This window comes from Odontesthes bonariensis, chromosome 8 (genome assembly GCF_027942865.1).
Source record: "Odontesthes bonariensis isolate fOdoBon6 chromosome 8, fOdoBon6.hap1, whole genome shotgun sequence".
Lineage (NCBI taxonomy): Eukaryota > Metazoa > Chordata > Actinopteri > Atheriniformes > Atherinopsidae > Odontesthes > Odontesthes bonariensis.
The window spans coordinates 2,051,735-2,071,370 of NC_134513.1; the positions used below are offsets into that span (position 1 = coordinate 2,051,735).

At 43.5% G+C, this 19,636-nt stretch overlaps 1 protein-coding gene across 1 annotated transcript; it reads right to left on the reverse strand.

The window, feature by feature from the left end:
• Window positions 1–864: 864 nt before the first annotated feature.
• LOC142385110 (solute carrier organic anion transporter family member 1C1-like) lies at window positions 865–17,328 on the reverse strand. The gene is made up of 15 exons (XM_075471296.1): window positions 17,134–17,328; window positions 16,688–16,800; window positions 14,818–14,959; window positions 14,603–14,735; window positions 12,765–12,889; window positions 12,530–12,676; window positions 12,307–12,405; window positions 10,648–10,905; window positions 10,395–10,559; window positions 9,334–9,529; window positions 5,921–6,086; window positions 3,830–4,017; window positions 3,678–3,742; window positions 1,823–1,940; window positions 865–1,598 (listed from the first exon to the last, which is right to left on the reverse strand). Exons 2-15 carry the CDS (start codon window positions 16,736–16,738, stop codon window positions 1,385–1,387), a joined length of 2,067 nt encoding a protein of 688 aa, XP_075327411.1. The 5' UTR covers window positions 16,739–16,800; window positions 17,134–17,328; the 3' UTR covers window positions 865–1,384.
• Window positions 17,329–19,636: the final 2,308 nt, after the last annotated feature.

The window sequence follows — 19,636 nt, forward strand, 5'->3', positions numbered from 1 at the left end:
CCTGCAGCCCTCGTGCACGGCCCTGTTTGCAGCGGTTGTTGCAGTCGGATGCCCGTCTGTCGGTTCAGAGGTCCTCCAAACACAAACACACCTTCACATTCCCAACACATCCTCCTCTGTGAACATCACAAGCTCCCGAGCATCCATCCGTTTATGGGAACGCACAACAAACAGGCAGCAGCGTGAGGCTGGCCAAAGTTTATTGTGGTGCGAGCCAGCTGTTTCTGCTCCTGTTGTTTCACTTTTCCTTTCAAAGAGCCGAATGGTTTCCTCTCCCAGAGAGGCTGGGCGTTCCAACTAAGTACGACTACAGTGAGTACAATAAAACTTTTATTTCATCAAAAATGGCCAAAAGAAGTAAATCTGTTCTATGGAAAACTGCAAAATAATGTCCAAACTCTGTTTTATGACTATATTGTCATCAATTTCACATCTGTATGATAAATTTAAAGCTACACCAGCTAGGTTAGCGTGTTCAAAAACAACTGGAATAGCTCACTTTGTCTTGTAAAATCCAGAATCTTGAGGGCACTCACCCAAAGAAGTCACTGTTGCCGGCTAATAGTCCACATAGCACAGATTCCTTCATAAAATGCATGTCATTTCAACACTAATTGGTTTAAATCTGGTTATAAGTATAACATCTAAAGCAGATAGATTAAGGCTTGGTTGATAGGATTTTTGTTTTCTGCGACCATAGCCATGACATATGTTTAGCTACGCTAAGGTAAGCTAAGTGGTGTGGCATTTATTATGTAGACATGTTTTTCTCTTTAAAGAAGCTAACGCATCACTCAAAACCATTCCTTTTAAGTTTTTAATATCGACCACTGCCATCTGCAGTTTTTTTAAGCTTTTTCGCTTTAGTTTACTTTGTACTAGCATGTAAAACTGAATAAAACAGCAAATACAGTACATTTACTTTATGGATGTTAGACAAAAACTGCACATAAGTTACATAATTAGCTACGTGAGCTAAAGCTAATCAAGTTTAAATGGTGGGCACATACTAAAGGTTCATATATTCATATATTAAACAGACATATTTAATAACCCTGGCATAAGTGAAACTGTGTCTTGCTGACTGCCCGACAGGAAAAGAACGGCATCGTTTCTCATCATGTATTTGACAGTTCTGACATAGACTGCATACGTAATATAATTGCTATACTTATTATCTCTAAGCTGTATTCAGGATCTGTGACTATTTGACAATTGCAACTGCTTTTCTCACAATATCCCAGTGGAATAAGAAGGAGGTATACGGCGCAAAGACCAAACAGTGCTGACACTGTACCATTCCCACATTCGGTCCGGTTCGGATGCAGCACAGTAGACGGGTGTTTGTCTGCATTACACATTGGTGTGGCCTCCTTATTACACCTTAGATAGTGCTCTCTTTGTTTGTGTCCTCTTTGTTTTTGGCAATGCTGATGCTGGCGTGTCCGTTGCTCACTCCGTTACCGTCCAATCCATTTTCTTTGGCCTGGTTCCGAAGTGCTAACTTCTTCTGTCGCTTCACAATTTTGTAATAGAGGCCTCCCCACAACATGTTGGCTAGGAAGTAGAGTCCAGTAATCAAGCCCAAGAATGTTACTCTGGAAGGAAAGCACATTTTAAGAGGTTAAATCCAACTTTTCCACCAAAGTTCAGTTTGTCTAGTGTTAAACATTGTGTAAAACTGCCCAAAAAGTGAGTTAAAATATGAGAAATTTCCATTTGGTTTCATGTTTTCACGTCAAGTTGCTCCCATTGTGTACAAAACTGAGAAATACATGTGAATTTATTATAATTTGCCTCATCTGGGCCTGTCTTACTGTACCTGAATGCATTGGCGTCATAGAGTCGACACGCTCCGCGGCCTCCACACTGCTTGGTGCCCCACTTCAAACAGGTTCGATCAATCAGTGCTCCGAAATATATCGGGGGAGGGATCCCACCTGAAAACACAAAGACCCGTGTGCTGACACTCTGAGGACACGAACACTTTGATGTGCAGGTTGTGTCTAAAGGCTGATTCATGGTCGCCTACAGAGACGCTCTCCGTCGCTTGCGTGCGTCGGCCAACATTCCTATCAATCCGTCGAGCAGACGGAGACTCGCGGAGACATTACATTACGGTCATTCTGCAGACGCTTTTATCCAAAGCGACTTACAATCAGTGTGTTCCATCGGTAGGCAAAAGAACTTCAGGTCACAAGAAATCATAAGTGCATTTCCTTCCAAAACCAAACAGCTAAGAGCATAACTAGTGCTAGAGTAAGTGCGGTAAGTTAGGGACCGAGAAAAATGGGAAGACAATTAAGGAAATAAATAAGTGCGTAAGGAGCTAGGAGGAAACAGGTGATGTCCTAAGAGACCCCAAGGGTTGTGATTGGTCGGCCAACAACATCATTTCCAGAATCACTTTTCCGGTTTAGCTCCTTCCTCTCAGAACAACAACAACCGCCATTTCTGAAAGAGTTTACTGTGTGCCGGTCAACATTTGGTCAGAATTATTTGCATTTCAACTTCAACGAGCTCCAACTCCAACAACAGTCTTTCTCTCTCGGTCGCCATCGTTCGCTGTGAGGAGGAACGGAGCCGGAAGGTGAACAACCAATCAGCCACTTTCACCATAGACGTAAGAGATTGGGTCGTCTAACGTAGCGACGCCTACTGATCGGGAGGTAGGGATGGGAATTGAAAAGATTTTTACGATTCCAATTCCATTTTCGATTCTGCTTAACGATTCGGTTCTTTGTCGGTTCCCTTATCGGTTCTCATTTGGAGAAAAAGGACAACAAACCGGTCGATTAGCATCAACTTTCTTTAGTTTAGAAGTAACACGAGTCATGACCTCACAAACACAACAACGGTGAGGTCCACATTGGTCTATCCTGGCCTGGGTAATTTAACTCTTCCTGCTCTGGTGAAAGGAGAAGCTGGAGGTAGAGGTGAACTGGGGGTAGTACCACCAGCCTCTGGCTCTGAGCCAGTCAGGCTCTGTCTCTCATGATTTCATCTAAATGTAATGCCTGAGAAGGCATTCATTTAACCTTAACCGTTACTAACAGCAGCTTTTACAATCAGGCAAATGGTGCTAACATGATAGGCAGTGTTAGTTAGTTAGTTACCTGCAGTGTTAGCCGAGGACATGCTAACGTTGCTAACGTTGCTAACGTTGCTGGGTTCGGATTCACCAACGTTAGTCCGGAGCGGATCGAAAACGCGACATTCATTCATAGTTATTGCATGTTGGTAGTATTTCCTCCCTTTGGTGAAATATTCACTTTGCAAGTTGCCCTGTTGTCGTCTTTTTTAGGGATGTGGAACCAAACTTTCGAGCGTTTGTACCGCTTGGGAGCCATGTTTACTGTTGGCTGCTGGCTGCGCTGGACTCGCCACGCAACGCTGCGTGGTGACGTCATTCGCGCCCACTGGAATCGATAAGGGAATCGTTTGCAAAATCGGCAAACGATTCCAAGGAATTGATACACTGGGAACCGATTCTCAATAAGAACTGGTTTTCGATTCCCATCCCTAGTCGTCTAGCGTAGCGACGCCTACTGATCGGGAGGTGAACTGCCTTGCGTATCCTACAGCCCGACGGAGAACTTCGAAAGGACGGACTACGGAGACGGATTGACGGATAGCGACGGAGAAGCATACTGAGACCTTGAGGCTGCGACACTCACCCAGTGTTCGTACGATCAGCGTCTGCATACCCAAAGCCAGGGACTTCAAATCTGGCTGTATGGACCTGATGAAGAGGGAACAATTCTAACATCTGGATTTTCATAGACGAATACCACAAAGTTATGGTCTCATGGCCATGAGTGTGTCTTACCTGAGCAGCACGATGTATCCTGGTGTGCCCCCGCAGGCAGAGATGAAGGAGCCGATCACAGATAAAGTCATGTAGATTTTAAATTTGTAGTCGCAGTTGCTGCTCCTTTGGCACTGGCCGAGCTCTGCCGACATGTTGGTCATGGCGGGAGTCATTGCCTCCCCGATGCAGGTGCAGTTATGGAACACCTGAAGAACAGGAGGACCGGAGTGTGACTTATCACCGTTAACCCTCATACCCGATTTAAAACACAACTTTAATTCTGAAAGGGGACATTTTTGTGCCCTTTTAAAACAACTTAAAAACGTCATATGTTAATATTTTTTTCCGCTTTTTTTTTCATAGATCTTTTCTTCCACTTCAGTTCTGATCATAACTACCAAATTTTCAATTATTTTCAAAAATTTAACCCTTTAAATATCGGTTTATATGATGTAAATGCTAATTTCTGTAAAAAAAACAAAACAAAACACAAAAACAGTCATATTTTCAATATATAGAATGCAAAGTGGAATTGTTGAGTGTGGATAATTATGGTCTGGGATATGTCAATGATCAGCAACAACATTGATTTTAAATTTTTTTGCTATGTCTGATTTTTTTTAAAACTCCTTTATTTCTGGAAAGGGACATTTTTGCCCCCTTTTAAAACAACTTAAAAACATCATATGTTAATATTTTTTTCTTCTTTTTTTTCATAGATCTTTTATTCCACTTTAGTTCTGATCATAACTACCAAATTCTCAATTATTTTCAAAAATTTAACCCTTTAAATACTGGTTTATATGATGTAAACGCCAATTTCTGTAAAAAAAACAACAACAAACAAACACAAAAACTGCTATATTTTCAATATATAGAATGCAAAGTGGAATTGTTGAGGGGGGATAATTATGGTCTGGGATATGTCAATGATCAGCAGCAACATTTATTTTTAGGGATTTTTAATTTTTTTGCTGTCTGATTTTTTTTTTTTTAAGAAAAACTCCTTAATTTCTGAAAAGGGACATTTTTGTCCCCTTTTAAAACTACCTAAAAACATTATATTTTATTATTTTTTCCACTTTTTTTCATAAATCTTTTCTTCCACTTCAGTTCTGATCATAACTACCAAGTTTACAATTATTTTAAAAAAAAATAACCCTTTAGATGCCAATTTGAACTTTTTAGCCCAAATTTTAAGCCTTTAGGTGCCAGTATTTTCAAAATATGGAATGCGAAGTGGAATTATTGAGTAGGGATAATTATGGTCTGGGATATGTCAATGATTAGCAACATCATTGATTTTTAGGGATTTTTAATTTCTTTGTTATGCCTGATTTAAAAAAATAAATAAATAAAAAACTCCTTAATTTCTGAAAAGGGACATTTTTGTCCCCTTTTAAAACGACCTAAAAACATCATATATTGGCTGGAGATGGATCTTTACATGTTTTTTTTCCCTTTTTTTTTAGAGCGGATCTTGAGAAATCCAACCTTGAATTTTGAAAACAAAATAATTTATTTAAAATATTAAAAGTAACAGCGCTTCACGGTTCGGAAGCAGTTAGATTCCCGTGAGATTTGTGATCACAATCATAAAAGAATACTTTGTTTTTTGGCTGAGACACGATTGTTTCAGGCCAATAAACTTCCGACAGTAGCAGCAATAAGGAAATGTGATGCAATCCACATTTAATGGCTCCTACAAAGGTGAGCAGATGCTCATAGAACCAGTTATGTCAGAAATGGACATTATTATTATTCAAATAAGAGCAAAGAATGTAACTGAGGGCAAACCTAGATTCTGCAAGAGTTTGATTTCCCAACTGATCGTGTCTACTGTTCATACCCCTCTCAAAAAGTTTCAGTGCAATCTGTTGGTTTCCTTAGCGAGGAAATTGGTTTTGAATTGGCTCTGTATGAATGAATTAGATTATTTTATGTATAATTATGATTACAATTAATTGAATTCCAATTGGCTTGAATTGGACTTTATTATCTAAGTGCCTTGAGATGACATTTGTTGTATTTGGCGCTATATAAATAAAAATGAATTGAATTGTTCTGATACATTTTTATTACTGGGGAGTCAAAAAGCTGCCGCCTCACCATCGCCCTCCCAGCGCCGGAGGAGGTCTGGCAGCCCGCCAGGCAGGGCGAGGCGTACGTAACGCCGTTGTAGCCGCACACCGGGTCCCAGGGCTTCAGTGAGCAGGAGCAGTCCGTGTTGCACTGCGTCAGCAAAGTCTGCGGGTTGTAGGAAACGTGTGGAGCCCTGGAGCGTGAACACATGAACACATACAGTCAGGCATTCATCAAGTCTAAAACATTCAGTTGCACACAGACATCCATTTTGGCTCCCTGTTAGACTCAGAATAGAATCTGAGATTCTTCTCCTCATATATAAAGCTCTTAATGACCGAGCTCCATCACATCTGAAAGATCTCACAGTTGGATATTTCCCCAAAGGAGCACTTTGCAGAGCCTTCAGTTATCAGGCCCCTCTCTGTGGAACCAGCTGCCAGTTTGGGAGGCAGAGCCTTCAGTTATCAGGCCCCTCTCTGTGGAACCAGCTGCCAGTTTGGGAGGCAGAGCCTTCAGTTATCAGGCCCCTCTCTGTGGAACCAGCTGCCAGTTTGGGAGGCAGAGCCTTCAGTTATCAGGCCCCTCTCTGTGGAACCAGCTGCCAGTTTGGGAGGCAGAGCCTTCAGTTATCAGGCCCCTCTCTGTGGAACCAGCTGCCAGTTTGGGAGGCAGAGCCTTCAGTTATCAGCCCCCTCTCTGTGGAACCAGTTTCCAGTTTGGGAGGCAGAGCCTTCAGTTATCAGGCCCCTCTCTGTGGAACCAGCTGCCAGTTTGGGAGGCGGAGCCTTCAGTTATCAGGCCCCTCTCTGGGGAACCAGCTGCCAGTTTGGGAGGCAGAGCCTTCAGTTATCAGGCCCCTCTCTGTGGAACCAGCTGCCAGTTTGGGAGGCAGAGCCTTCAGTTATCAGGCCCCTCTCTGTGGAACCAGCTGCCAGTTTGGGAGGCAGAGCCTTCAGTTATCAGGCCCCTCTCTGTGGGACCAGCTGCCAGTTTGGGAGGCAGAGCCTTCAGTTATCAGGCCCCTCTCTGTGGAACCAGCTGCCAGTTTGGGAGGCAGAGCCTTCAGTTATCAGGCCCCTCTCTGTGGAACCAGCTGCCAGTTTGGGAGGCAGAGCCTTCAGTTATCAGGCCCCTCTCTGTGGAACCAGCTGCCAGTTTGGGAGGCAGAGCCTTCAGTTATCAGGCCCCTCTCTGTGGAACCAGCTGCCAGTTTGGGAGGCAGAGCCTTCAGTTATCAGGCCCCTCTCTGTGGAACCAGCTGCCAGTTTGGGAGGCAGAGCCTTCAGTTATCAGGCCCCTCTCTGAGGAACCAGCTGCCAGTTTGGGAGGCAGAGCCTTCAGTTATCAGGCCCCTCTCTGTGGAACCAGCTGCCAGTTTGGGAGGCAGAGCCTTCAGTTATCAGGCCCCTCTCTGTGGAACCAGCTGCCAGTTTGGGAGGCAGAGCCTTCAGTTATCAGGCCCCTCTCTGTGGAACCAGCTGCCAGTTTGAAAGGCAGAGCCTTCAGTTATCAGGCCCCTCTCTGTGGAACCATTTTCCAGTTTGGGAGGCAGAGCCTTCAGTTATCAGGCCCCTCTCTGTGGAACCAGTTTCCAGTTTGGGAGGCAGAGCCTTCAGTTATCAGGCCCCTCTCTGTGGGACCAGCTGCCAGTTTGGGAGGCAGAGCCTTCAGTTATCAGGCCCCTCTCTGTGGAACCAGCTGCCAGTTTGGGAGGCAGAGCCTTCAGTTATCAGGCCCCTCTCTGTGGAACCAGTTTCCAGTTTGGGAGGCAGAGCCTTCAGTTATCAGGCCCCTCTCTGTGGAACCAGCTGCCAGTTTGGGAGGCAGAGCCTTCAGTTATCAGCCCCCTCTCTGTGGAACCAGTTTCCAGTTTGGGAGGCAGAGCCTTCAGTTATCAGGCCCCTCTCTGTGGAACCAGCTGCCAGTTTGGGAGGCGGAGCCTTCAGTTATCAGGCCCCTCTCTGTGGAACCAGCTGCCAGTTTGGGAGGCAGAGCCTTCAGTTATCAGGCCCCTCTCTGTGGAACCAGCTGCCAGTTTGGGAGGCAGAGCCTTCAGTTATCAGGCCCCTCTCTGTGGAACCAGCTGCCAGTTTGGGAGGCAGAGCCTTCAGTTATCAGGCCCCTCTCTGTGGAACCAGCTGCCAGTTTGGGAGGCAGAGCCTTCAGTTATCAGGCCCCTCTCTGTGGAACCAGCTGCCAGTTTGGGAGGCAGAGCCTTCAGTTATCAGGCCCCTCTCTGGGGAACCAGCTGCCAGTTTGGGAGGCAGAGCCTTCAGTTATCAGGCCCCTCTCTGTGGAACCAGCTGCCAGTTTGGGAGGCAGAGCCTTCAGTTATCAGGCCCCTCTCTACCTTTAAGATCAGGCTTAAAACTTTCCTTTCTGATAAAGCTTATAGTTAGGGATGGCTCATGTGACCCTGAAACATCCCATAGTTAAGCTTAGGGGTGGGCGGAATGCACGGTATCATACCTTATGCGGTATTTTTCACCAACGGTAGAGATTTTTTTGGCATACCTCATACCGCAATAGCTCATGACTCCGGCAGTAATGCAAAGTTTTGAACATCCGCTTGGATATGCCGGGCGACAGTAATCGCAAGACAAGGTAACACGAGTAATTTGTTTTACCACCTGCGGGCTAACCATGCTCCGGAATATGAAACGGGTCAAAGCCGGTGTTCTGTCGATTTCTCCTTCCTTTCGAGATTTGCTACTTTGTGGTTTTGCGCATGCGCCGAGCCGATTTTCTAAGTTTCGTTTTCACGCCCATAATGTTTTGCTACCCTGCGTCTCAGCTGGTGTGTAACAGTAACATCCTCAAAATCCTGATTATTTTCTCTTTTGGAAGACATGCAAAGTAATAAAACACTTATCGTATTAACAGGCAGTTAGCTTAACATGCACAAATGGGGTGTTTGAAACATGACGCATATTTGAGCATGTTGAATAAGTGGAAGGCGCCTATGAAAGTTACGTTATCCAAGAGGCAGCGGCTTTTCTCTCTCAGAGTTTATTCGAGGAAATTGACCTTTTCTTATTTTTTAAATATAAATATAACGTATATATTTTTTATATTTCCTGTGTTTTCTGTTTTGCACAATACATTTAATTTAATATTGCTGCAAACATCCTTATTGAAAGCGTTTATTTGGTGCTATGGTAACCACTGAGAAACTGTTCTGTTGTAATTTATATACAAAAGTACCATACCGCGATATATACCGTATACCGTCAGTGGCTCAAATTTTACCGGGGTATACATTTTAGGCCATACCGCCCAGCCCTAGTTAAGCTGCTATAGGCCCAGCCTCTGGATTGTACTTGGCTTGAACTGGACTGTAACTTTGAAATGACTCGTGGTGATTTAGCACCTTATAAATAAAACTGAATCGGACTGAAGAGGCACTTAGCATCTGGCTGTGTGTGCGTACTGCTTACCCTTGATATGAGACGGTGAGACCAGCCACTTCTGCATTGTCACAATGGAGGAAAACCTGGATGGAGAGCAAACAAAAGGACCCAAGAGACGCAGTGATGGACACCCTGGCTGCTCCAACAATGCCCAGCTTGAAACGTTTCAGCACGAAACCTCCAGTGATGATGCCCAGAGCTACGGCTGGAAGGTTCATAATACCTGGATGGACAGACAGATGCATTTTTGTCATGGTTTAGCAACACTTTCAGTCTGAGATCAGCTGTCATTTGATGACTTGATCTTGATCATTTGTATCTTCAAATCATGGCAGCAGAAAACAGAAGTTGCCAAACATAAAACAGCAGCAGAAGTTTCTGCTTCAGCACAAAATCAATCCAGAAGCTGAATGAAGGACTTTAGCCTCTTGCAGTTTTGGGCTGAAGGGTTTCACCCAGCCAAGCCTTTCTGTTCTGTCAATGTTTGAAGAACTGAAAATGTTTAGTTTCCATGAACTTTGACTTGAAGGTGAACATCAAAAGCTGAACTGTTGACAGCTGGAGATGTAGCCAACAGTTAGGACGTTGTAGTTTGGCTGAATATTACCAAAGCTCGGTCGAATGTGCTGGATGAGTACCGGCAACAGTAAGTTACACATTTAATTCAAAGGTTGTTGAGTAAAATCTGAAATTGAGGAATTTGTAAGATGATTTCACTGACGTTGAGGAGCTTTATTTCTTCTCTCCATCAAACTGAATCTTAGTTTGATCACGTGTTGCTAACAGTGCCGCTGTCGTCAAAGACGAAAAAAAAAGAAATCCAGTTTGTTGTTCTGTCTTTGGTGATTGTAGAACAATAACAGCGTTAGGAGCCACTCAGGTAAACGGTCATTAAACGCTAATTATGGCTCCTTAGCCCGACAAACACTCACACACAAAAGAAGAACCCACTGAGGGCTATTTAGAGCTTACATGTTAAGTAAGTTTTATCTCACACAATCACACTTCCTTCCAACAACAGCATTGTTCCAGCCGCCCTGAGCAGACTCGGTGAGCGGGGGGGCCGCTAACTGCTAACTGCTCCGTACCTATGAGGAAAATAGCCTTGGATGCTGACTGGCCGTAGATCTGCTCCATGAACTTGGGCTTGAAGGTGATCATGCCAATAAAGCCGTTGACCGACACCAGGTAGGTGAGGATCATCATCGAGAAGATGCTGTTCTTGAAGAGCCTCCTCAGGGACGGAATGAAATCTGGAGAAGAATGTCAACCTTTAGTCACAGTCTGAATCCTTTCTTTGAGCTTCACAGCTTGGTAAATCCTACATTTCCTGAACATTACCTTTGACCATCTCCCGGATCGTGACCGTCTTCTCCTCCTCATGATCGTGCGTCTCCTCTGGCAGGAAATTCTCCTGCTCGGTCACGGTTGTCAGCTCCGTGCCTTTGCTGCCACTCTTCTCCTTCCCTTGTTTGGGCAAAGACTTGGGGAGGAAGAAGAAGGGGATACTGGACAGCAGTATCACTGTGCCGGTCACGATGAAGCCCAGCCACCAGGCTCCCACCCAGCGAGAGTCCTTGTGGGTTATGGTGATGCTCTCTGGGAGAAGGAGACGGGAGGTGAACAGGTTGGAGATTAGCCATACGAGCATCAAAGAGCTCGTCCGAATCTTTCCTCTGAAAGAGTCGCTTAAGCCCCGTTTCCACTATGCAGTCCGGTACGGGTCGGTTCAGAACGGTTCGCTTATTTCAGTGTTTCCACTTCCACCAAAGCGTACCGGTCCCATGGAACCCGTTACCATTCTTGTAACCCTTCTGCTTGGGGTACCTAGGGACTGGTTCCCTTGGGGAGGAGGGTCCCCTTTGTACAGTGGGAACACAAAGCTGACCCCAAAGCGACCGGTACCGTACCGATACGAAGTGACCCTACCCGTACTGACAGTGGAAACGAGGCTTTAGTGACTAAATATTTTGCTCTTTCAGTACAACCTTGGCATAAAGGGTCAAAGGGAAAGAAGGTTGACTACTTTGCTGAAAAGCCCTTTGAGGTCCATTTGATTTAACTACTTAAAAATATCGGCCTTTTTCTTATCAGTCTGGATTAGGGATGGGAATCGAGATCCGGTTCTTGTTGAGAACCGGTTCCCACTGTTTCAATTCCTTGGAATCATTTGGCAATTTTGCAAACGATTCCCTTATCGATTCCAGTGGGCGCGAATGACGTCCAGCGCAGCCAGCAGTCAACAGTAAACATGGCGCTCGAAAGTTTGGTTACACATCCCTAAAAAAGACGACAACAGGGCAACTTGCAAAGTGAATATTTCACCAAAGGGAGGAAATACTACCAACATGCAATAACTATGAATGAATGTCGCATTTTCGATCTGCTCCGGACTAACGTTGGTGAATCTGAGCCCAGCAACGTTAGCAACGTTAGCATGTCCTCGGCTAACACTGCAGGTAACTAACTAACACTGCCTATCATGTTAGCTCCATTTGCCTGATTGTAAAAGCTGCTGTTAGTAACGGTTAAGGTTAAATGAATGCCTTCTCAGGCATTACATTTAGATGAAATCATGAGAGACAGAGCCTGACTGGCTCAGAGCCAGAGGCTGGTGGTACTACCCCCAGTTCACCTCTACCTCCAGCTTCTCCTTTCACCAGAGCAGGAAGAGTTAAATTACCCAGGCCAGGATAGACCAATGTGGACCTCACCGTTGTTGGGTTTGTAAGGTCATGACTCGTGTTACTTCTAAACTAAACAAAGTTGATGCTAATCGACCGGTTTGTTGTCCTTTTTCTCCAAATGAGAATCGATAATGGAACCGACAAAGAACCGAATCGTTAAGCAGAATCGAAAATGGAATTGGAATCGTAAAAATCTTATCAATTCCCATCCCTACTCAGGATAGATCAACAATTTTGTTAAGAATTACCCAGATTACTGTTGGCATGTTGAGCAGTAACGCAAAACAAATCTCCACAGCGAGACGTTTCATACCTAAATCCACAAATCCGACGTCCACGTAGATCTTGGCAAGGAAGGACCCCAGCATGAACCCTACCATCGGTCCTAAGATTCCCACTGTGTGGATGCAGGCTGAGGCAGACAGAGGGAGAAGAGGCGTCATATGTTGGCGTTAGCTTGAAGCACCGAATGCTACTGGAACCGCTAGGAGCAACAAGTTACCGACGCTGATGCAGGATATTAGATCATAACAAACCCAGATAGAAGGGAGTGTTCTCCTCTCTGGAGAAGTCATCCAGATAGGAAACCCCCAGCGGCATGATGGGAGTTTCTCCAATTCCACGCAGCATGTTTCCCAAGAAAACGTAGATCCACATGGATGAGCCGGCCGCTCGCTCACAGTCTGAAGGGAGGAATATCACAGAAGTGAAGCGGTTCAGGATCTGACCTGATGCGATGGTTTTCCAGTCATGGTTTTACCAAAATAATACCTTTCTGTGTCGCTGCATCATATGTTTCCTCGCCGTCGTCCACGCTGTGGTTGGACTGGCAGGGCTGGATGTTTCCTGTGCTGTTGGCCTGAGAGCCGTGAGACATGCTGGTCTCATATTTATACCTAAAAAATATAAAAACTCTTTACAATGACGCAAGGTTTGCTCTACGAGATATTTCAAGCATTTAAACACGGACAAATATTCCAGTTTAATGAGTAAAAATGTGTGTTTATGAGCGTTTAAACATTTAAACCTTTCTTAGGTGCAGGCAGAGTCTTGATGCCAGTTATATTTTACTACATAAAAACCGTGTTTCGGCTTCTAAAACAGGATTTCTCTTGCTGTTTGCACTGGTGTCAGACGTGGGGAACAAACGGCTAATTCTGCCCTGAACAGATTACTCTTAATTAAAGGGTTAGTTCGCCATTTTGCACATTAAGCCCTGTTTTTAGGTAGTCTGGGGTGAATTATAGATGTTCTGATCACAATTTGGACATTTGGTGCTGAACGGAGCATTTAGGTATCCACTGCTGCAGCCCCCCCACCTTTGCATTGAGTCAATGACCACTCAAGCAAACAATCATAAAACGGCATTAAACTTTCGTTTGAAAAGACATGGAACTCACCGTGTGGTCAGTGGTGGACAGCGATAAATTGACCCAAAAATCGCAGCGAAATGTGCCTTCTAACAGTTGTTTTAGCATTTGGTGGACCTATTTTTCCGGACACCGTTGAATAGCAGCAGCAAGACATCCAGCCACATACAGCGCGCGGAGTAATACTAGTCAAACCAATACAAATCAAAGAAGACGGACAATAATGGTAATATAACTTCTCTGGAAGCGTATTTCGCGGTGATTTTCGAGCCAACGTATCGCTGTCCACCACAGACCACACGGTGAGTTTCATGTCTCTGCAAACGAAAGTTTAATGCCGTTTTATGATTGTTTGCTTGAGTGGTCATTGACTCAATGCAAAGGTGGGGGGGCTGCAGCACTGGATGCCTAAATGCTCCGTTCAGCACCAAATGTCCAAATTGTGATCAGAACATCTCTAACTCATCCCAGAATACCCCCAAACAGGGCTTAATGTGCAAAATGGCGAACTAACACTTTAAGTTAAATCTCACAGAGACAAACATGGACTGGAAATTAATTGGAAAACTGTCCTCTGTTTGCATGACCCTGGAACCAGTTAATCAATCCTAACCCAACATTTAAAAGCTAAGTTTCTTTAAAAAGAAAAAACAGTGATTAGATTGGGAGTCTGATCCTCCAAATCCAGACTTTGTTGCTTCTAAAACCGGATGCATCACTCGTTTTTCTTAATTAATTTCTGTGTCGTTAGTGTTTCGTGTTCTTGTTCATTTCTTGTTATTTACTTCCAGTTTTACTACCCTCTTGTGTATTCAGTTGTATTTACATCCTGTGTTGCACCTGGCTTCTGTTTCTAATTGTCTCACCTGTTTTCCATTCCCTCATTACTCCCTCAGTTGATTAATAAATCCTTAAAGGCCATCTGTTGGCCGAGTCCCACTAAGCCTGACCATTTCTACCATCCTATTTATCGAGTTATTCAAGCGCGAAAGAGCAGCAAAATTTGTGGCAAATTCGGTCCAATTAATTCAATCCAATCATTATCCAATCAAATGTTGAGCTACTTAACTAATTTGAATTCCCCCCATTGGGGGATGAATAAAGTATTTTTCTATTTCTAAATGAGTTCCTTTATGATAGGATTCCCTGTAATCATTATTGTACAGTATTGTACAGTATTGGCCTTGTGTTAACTTATAGAAGAGTTGGATGAGAACAGAAAGTAAGCTGTGTACTGACGGTCCCTGGAAGAAGTGAGGCGTTGCTATCAGGAAGGATCCGGTGGCCATGATTAAGCATCCAATACCAATCAGCCTGGGACGATGGAGCTTGGCACCAAAGTAGCTCACAAAGGCGATTACCAAAAGGTTGCCTGGAAAGAAGAAGAGTTGAACAATGAATGAATTATTTAAAACGGAATGAAAGAAATATAAAAGTTTTGAGATTGCACATACCCATCTCAAAGCTGCCATCGATGACCCCGATGAGGGAGCTGGGGATGTCGAAGCGCCTCTCGATCTGGGTGATGGAGCTCTTCAGGTAGGCTCCACAAAAAGCTTTGGCAAAATACACAAAAGCCAGAGAAACCAGGAAGAGCTGGAAAACACACAAAAGTTGTTTGATTAGCTCAAATGGTTGTTTTGCTGTTAACTTCTTCTCAAAGAGTTTAGAGTGAACAGATTAGATTACCCTCGGAGTTCCAGTGATTCAATAAAACCAAGATTAGACCCGTTCCCAACACTTAACACGTGTTTAAAGAGATGAAGCACCCTGCTTTCAACATTGATTGGATTTAAAACGATGTACATTCAGTGGGATTAAAGTCTCCAGAGGAATAACAACTTTTTAACATCCAGTATTTCTTCAAAAACCAATCAAAAGCATCAGGAATGGATAGAGCTTTGTGATGATCAGTTATTACATCAGCTGTGAATAGTTTTAATGTTTGTTTAGTTAATTTTAACTCTTTTTAGTGTGACATTTGTGAACCATAAATGAGCTTTTAAAGATATAACTGGCTGACTGAAGCAAATGAGAGCCGGTTGGGCACTTTCAGGGGTGCTGTCAGCTTAATTTGAGACTAACATGAAGGTCAGAGTTGGTCAAGTTGAACATTTTTGGCAGTAGCCCAAATGCCAGGCTTCAGTTCATGTATTTTTGATACCTAGAAAACAAATACATCTATAATCTCAATGTTTCTCAGCGAAGAGTTCGATGTCTCTGCTGCTTCATCACATTTTTAGGAATGTTTGGAGGTAATCAAAATCATAAATTACTTAAAATGTTATGAATATCAAGTCTCTAGTACACAGTCTATCGGTTAAATTAATAATAAATCTAAAAGTTTTTTCTCTCCAAGGCTAATGTTGAATTTTTAAACAAAAGTTTTGAAAACATAAAACTGATGAATCTAATATTATCTTGTTTAGCTAGCTAGCTGTAGCTGCTAAAATCAGCTAAAGTTGGTAAAAGTAAAGTTAGTTAAAGTAGAGGGGACAAAAATCATCCCTTTCTCAGCTAGAAATAATGAGGCTATTGTTTGAAAATTTGCAGAAAAATGTTGAATTTTTTAAACGAAAGTTTTGAAAACATAAAACTGATAAATCTAATATTAGCTTGTTTAGCTAGCTAGCTGCAGCTGCTAAAATTAGCCGAGTTAAAGGGACAAATTCGAGCTCTCTCTCGGCTGTCTGTGTCTTGCCTGAATAAAGAAGCTGTTGTTTCAACATTATGTTTAAAAATTCAATAATATTTAGTGAACTCGAGACGTTTTTCTGTAGTTTTACTCTAAATCTTGCATATTTGGCATATGGCAACACCTTTGGCACAAATATTGTTGGTGTTTGACAGGGAACCACAGTGGATTGGTCTCCGATAATTCTGTGATTACAAAGGTAACTTTGACTACCTGCCAAACAGTTTAAAGGTCTGCAGGTTAAAACATGTTAAAACTGTTAAACATGATTTCACTTTTATCTTGTTTTGGCTTTTTTCCTATAACTTCTCCCGAGGAGTCTCCCTGGTAATAAACTGTGATAATATATTGACAAACTTTGTGATTGAACAACTATACTAGTTTCCACCTCAGAGACCACTTTATGATCAGTTTCACATCTAAATTATAATTAATTATAATGCATTTAATAATTCATTGTAAAATATCTACGATGCCGTCCATGAACAATAGAAAAGTCTCAGTTACAGTTCAGCATCAATAATACAGATGTGATAATTACAGTCTAACTTTTAAAGGTTGTGATTTTATTAGGATGAAGGCCACTTTGTGCACTCTGCAATGCAGGCAAAAGGTAACATGTCACCAACCTTGAGCTTGGAGCCGCCTGCCTCGTGTGTTTTTTTGGACTCTACACTCATGATGCTGCTTTTTGCCCAACCGATGCAAGAAAAAGCAGGAATAAAAAACGGCACCGAAAGACCTGCAGAGAGACAAAAAAAAGAGATTAAAAATGCCAGAATTTGATATTCAGATGAACAGATACAAAATTATGTTGTTTTTTTCAGAATATCCCCTCATAAAGAGCTCCCAAAAGTAAATGTTTTGGATGCTCTCTCAGGTAATATCATAGCATACTTTTATGTTTAATAAACAGTAGTGATGTTAAAAAAAAGGCTGTTTTCTAGTCAAACACACTTTAAAAAGATTTCCAAAGGGATCTGCTTTTGTCCACCTCTTAAAAACCTGATGATGGAACCTAAAGAAGAGCTCCTGGAAGAAGAAACCGTTAAAAAAAAACTGAGAAGGTATTTACCTGTGAGGCAGCAGAGCTCCTAAAGTGTGACGGATCCCAGCTGAGCGCTCGCTGTACCTTCGCCAGGACTTTGTGCCGAGCCTTATCACAGAACAAAATTATAAAATCACCTGTAATCAGTAACTCAGGAGCTCATGTGCGCTTGTTGATCGTGTCAATAAAAAGCCAACCCCTGCAGCCCTCGTGCACAGGCTCGTGCACAGGCTCGTGCACGGCGTGTCTGCAGCGGTTGTTCCAGTCGGATGCCCGTCTGTCCAGCACTGAGCGGTTCAGAGGTCCTCTAAATACAAACACACCTTCACATTCCCAACACATCCTCCTCTGTGAACATCACAAGCTCCCGAGCATCCATCCGTTTATGGGAACGCACAACAAACAGCAGCAAAGTTTATTGTGGTGCGAGCCCTGCTGTTTCTGTTGCTTCGTTCCTTTCAAAGAGCCAAATGATTTCCTCTCCCAGAGAAAATTCAGCTTTTGTAAGGCTGGGTGTTTCCAGTGGCCTGATCAAAGTCTTCCTGTACCATTGATAGCCTCTAACAATGGCTTTCTCTGCGTGTCCTAATGTCTGAGTACAGCACATCCCATCACCTTATCACACTCGTTAAACAGTAGGTATTCATCTGAGGGCCGTTCCACGCCCGCCGGCCACAGCTTCCCACTTCATCTCATGGGTTTGTTTTTCAAAAGAAGAGAAACTTAAAAAAGATTTATTCCAGTTTGAATAAATGTCAGAAACGTGGGAGATTGTTTCTAAACTTCATCGTATTATCCACGACGTTTCCCACAGTGAAAGGATGTTTTTAAAGTTCAGTGAAGGGTTCACTGCCTGCAGAAAAGCCTTCAGGTGAGGAGAAAACACTGTTATATCATCACACTCACAGCTGGTGTCATGCTTGTTGGTGATCAGGTCACTGCTCTGCTGCGCCACCTGCAGGCCGCTGTGGGAACCACACTGTGCAGAAATGTCTTCACCTGTAGTAAAGCAGGGGAAAGGGAAAGGCTGATAAAGGTGGAAGAAAGTTGTGGTTGGAAAGTCATTAAAAAGTCTTGACTTCTCTCAGGTTTTATCAGCTGGTCCATAAAGATCATCCAGATAAAACCTCCACATGGCAGAGAACGCCCCACTCTGTGCCTGATGCCTCAGAGGTTTGCAGCTTTGATTCATGCACAGCTCTCCTGAGTAGGGATGGGAACTGATCAGATTTTTATGATTCCAATTCCATTTTCGATTCTGCTCAACGATTCGGTTCTTTGTCGGTTCCTTATCGATTCTCATTTGGAGAAAAAGGACAACAAACCGGTCGATTAGCATCAACTTTGTTTAGTTTAGAAGTAACACGAGTCATGACCTCACAAACCCAACAACGGTGAGGTCCACATTGGTCTATCCTGGCCTGGGTAATTTAACTCTTCCTGCTCTGGTGAAAGGAGAAGCTGGAGGTAGAGGTGAACTGGGGGTAGTACCACCAGCCTCTGGCTCTGAGCCAGTCAGGCTCTGTCTCTCATGATTTCATCTAAATGTAATGCCTGAGAAGGCATTCATTTAACCTTAACCGTTACTAACAGCAGCTTTTACAATCAGGCAAATGGTGCTAACATGATAGGCAGTGTTTGTTAGTTACCTGCAGTGTTAGCCGAGGACATGCTAACGTTGCTAACGCTGCTGGGTTCAGATTCACCAACGTTAGTCCGGAGCAGATCGAAAACGCGACATTCATTCATAGTTATTGCATGTTGGTAGTATTTCCTCCCTTTGGTGAAATATTCACTTTGCAAGTTGCCCTGTTGTCGTCTTTTTTAGGGATGTGGAACCAAACTTTCGAGCGTTTGTACCGCTTGGGCGCCATGTTTACTGTTGGCTGCTGGCTGCGCTGGACTCGCCACGCTACGCTGCGTGGTGACGTCATTCGCGCCCACTGGGATCGATAAGGGAATCGTTTGCAAAATCGCCAAACGATTCCAAGGAATTGAAACACTGGGAACCGGTTCTCAACAAGAACCGGGTTTCAATTCCCATCCCTACTCCTGAGTGTCATAAAGAATTAAATCAATGATGGCCGACTCTCACGGAGTCCTCTGTGAGAGCTGCACAGAAATGATGAGAAGTATTCTAACGCGTTAGACCCTCAAGTCTTCTTCTGTCCTGGCATCACTTTGAGGGTGAAATGGAACAAAGTTCTTCCTGTTTGGTTGAAGTATCGGTTTGCATCAGCGTTTGAAAGGATTCAGGGATGTGATCTGTGATCAGTGGCAGCCAGAGAGGGGGTCGGGGGGGTATTATCAGATGTAAGGGTTTACATTTTATCTGCCCTTTTGTTCTCAGTATTTCCACGTGTCTGAATGTGGAATAAATGTGATCTGAAATCTGTTTTATCCCAGTTTTGTGCAGAAGAATTTATTCCTGTTGAAATTACCTGATCGTGTTCTGATCCAGAAGATTTCCCCCCTTAGTTCTTGCTAATAATTTGAATTCAGTGGGATACATGCGTGTGGCGTGCTGTGT

Coding starts and splice junctions, on each gene's coding strand:
- LOC142385110 (XM_075471296.1), bottom strand. CDS start 16,738: ATGAGTGTAGAGTCCAAAAAAACACACGAGGCAGGCGGCTCCAAGCTC. Junction 12,890..14,602: donor CCTCACTTCTTCCAGGGACC/GTCAGTACACAG, acceptor TATATTTTTTAG/GTATAAATATGAGACCAGCA. Junction 1,599..1,822: donor TATGACGCCAATGCATTCAG/GTACAGTAAGAC, acceptor CTTTCCTTCCAG/AGTAACATTCTTGGGCTTGA.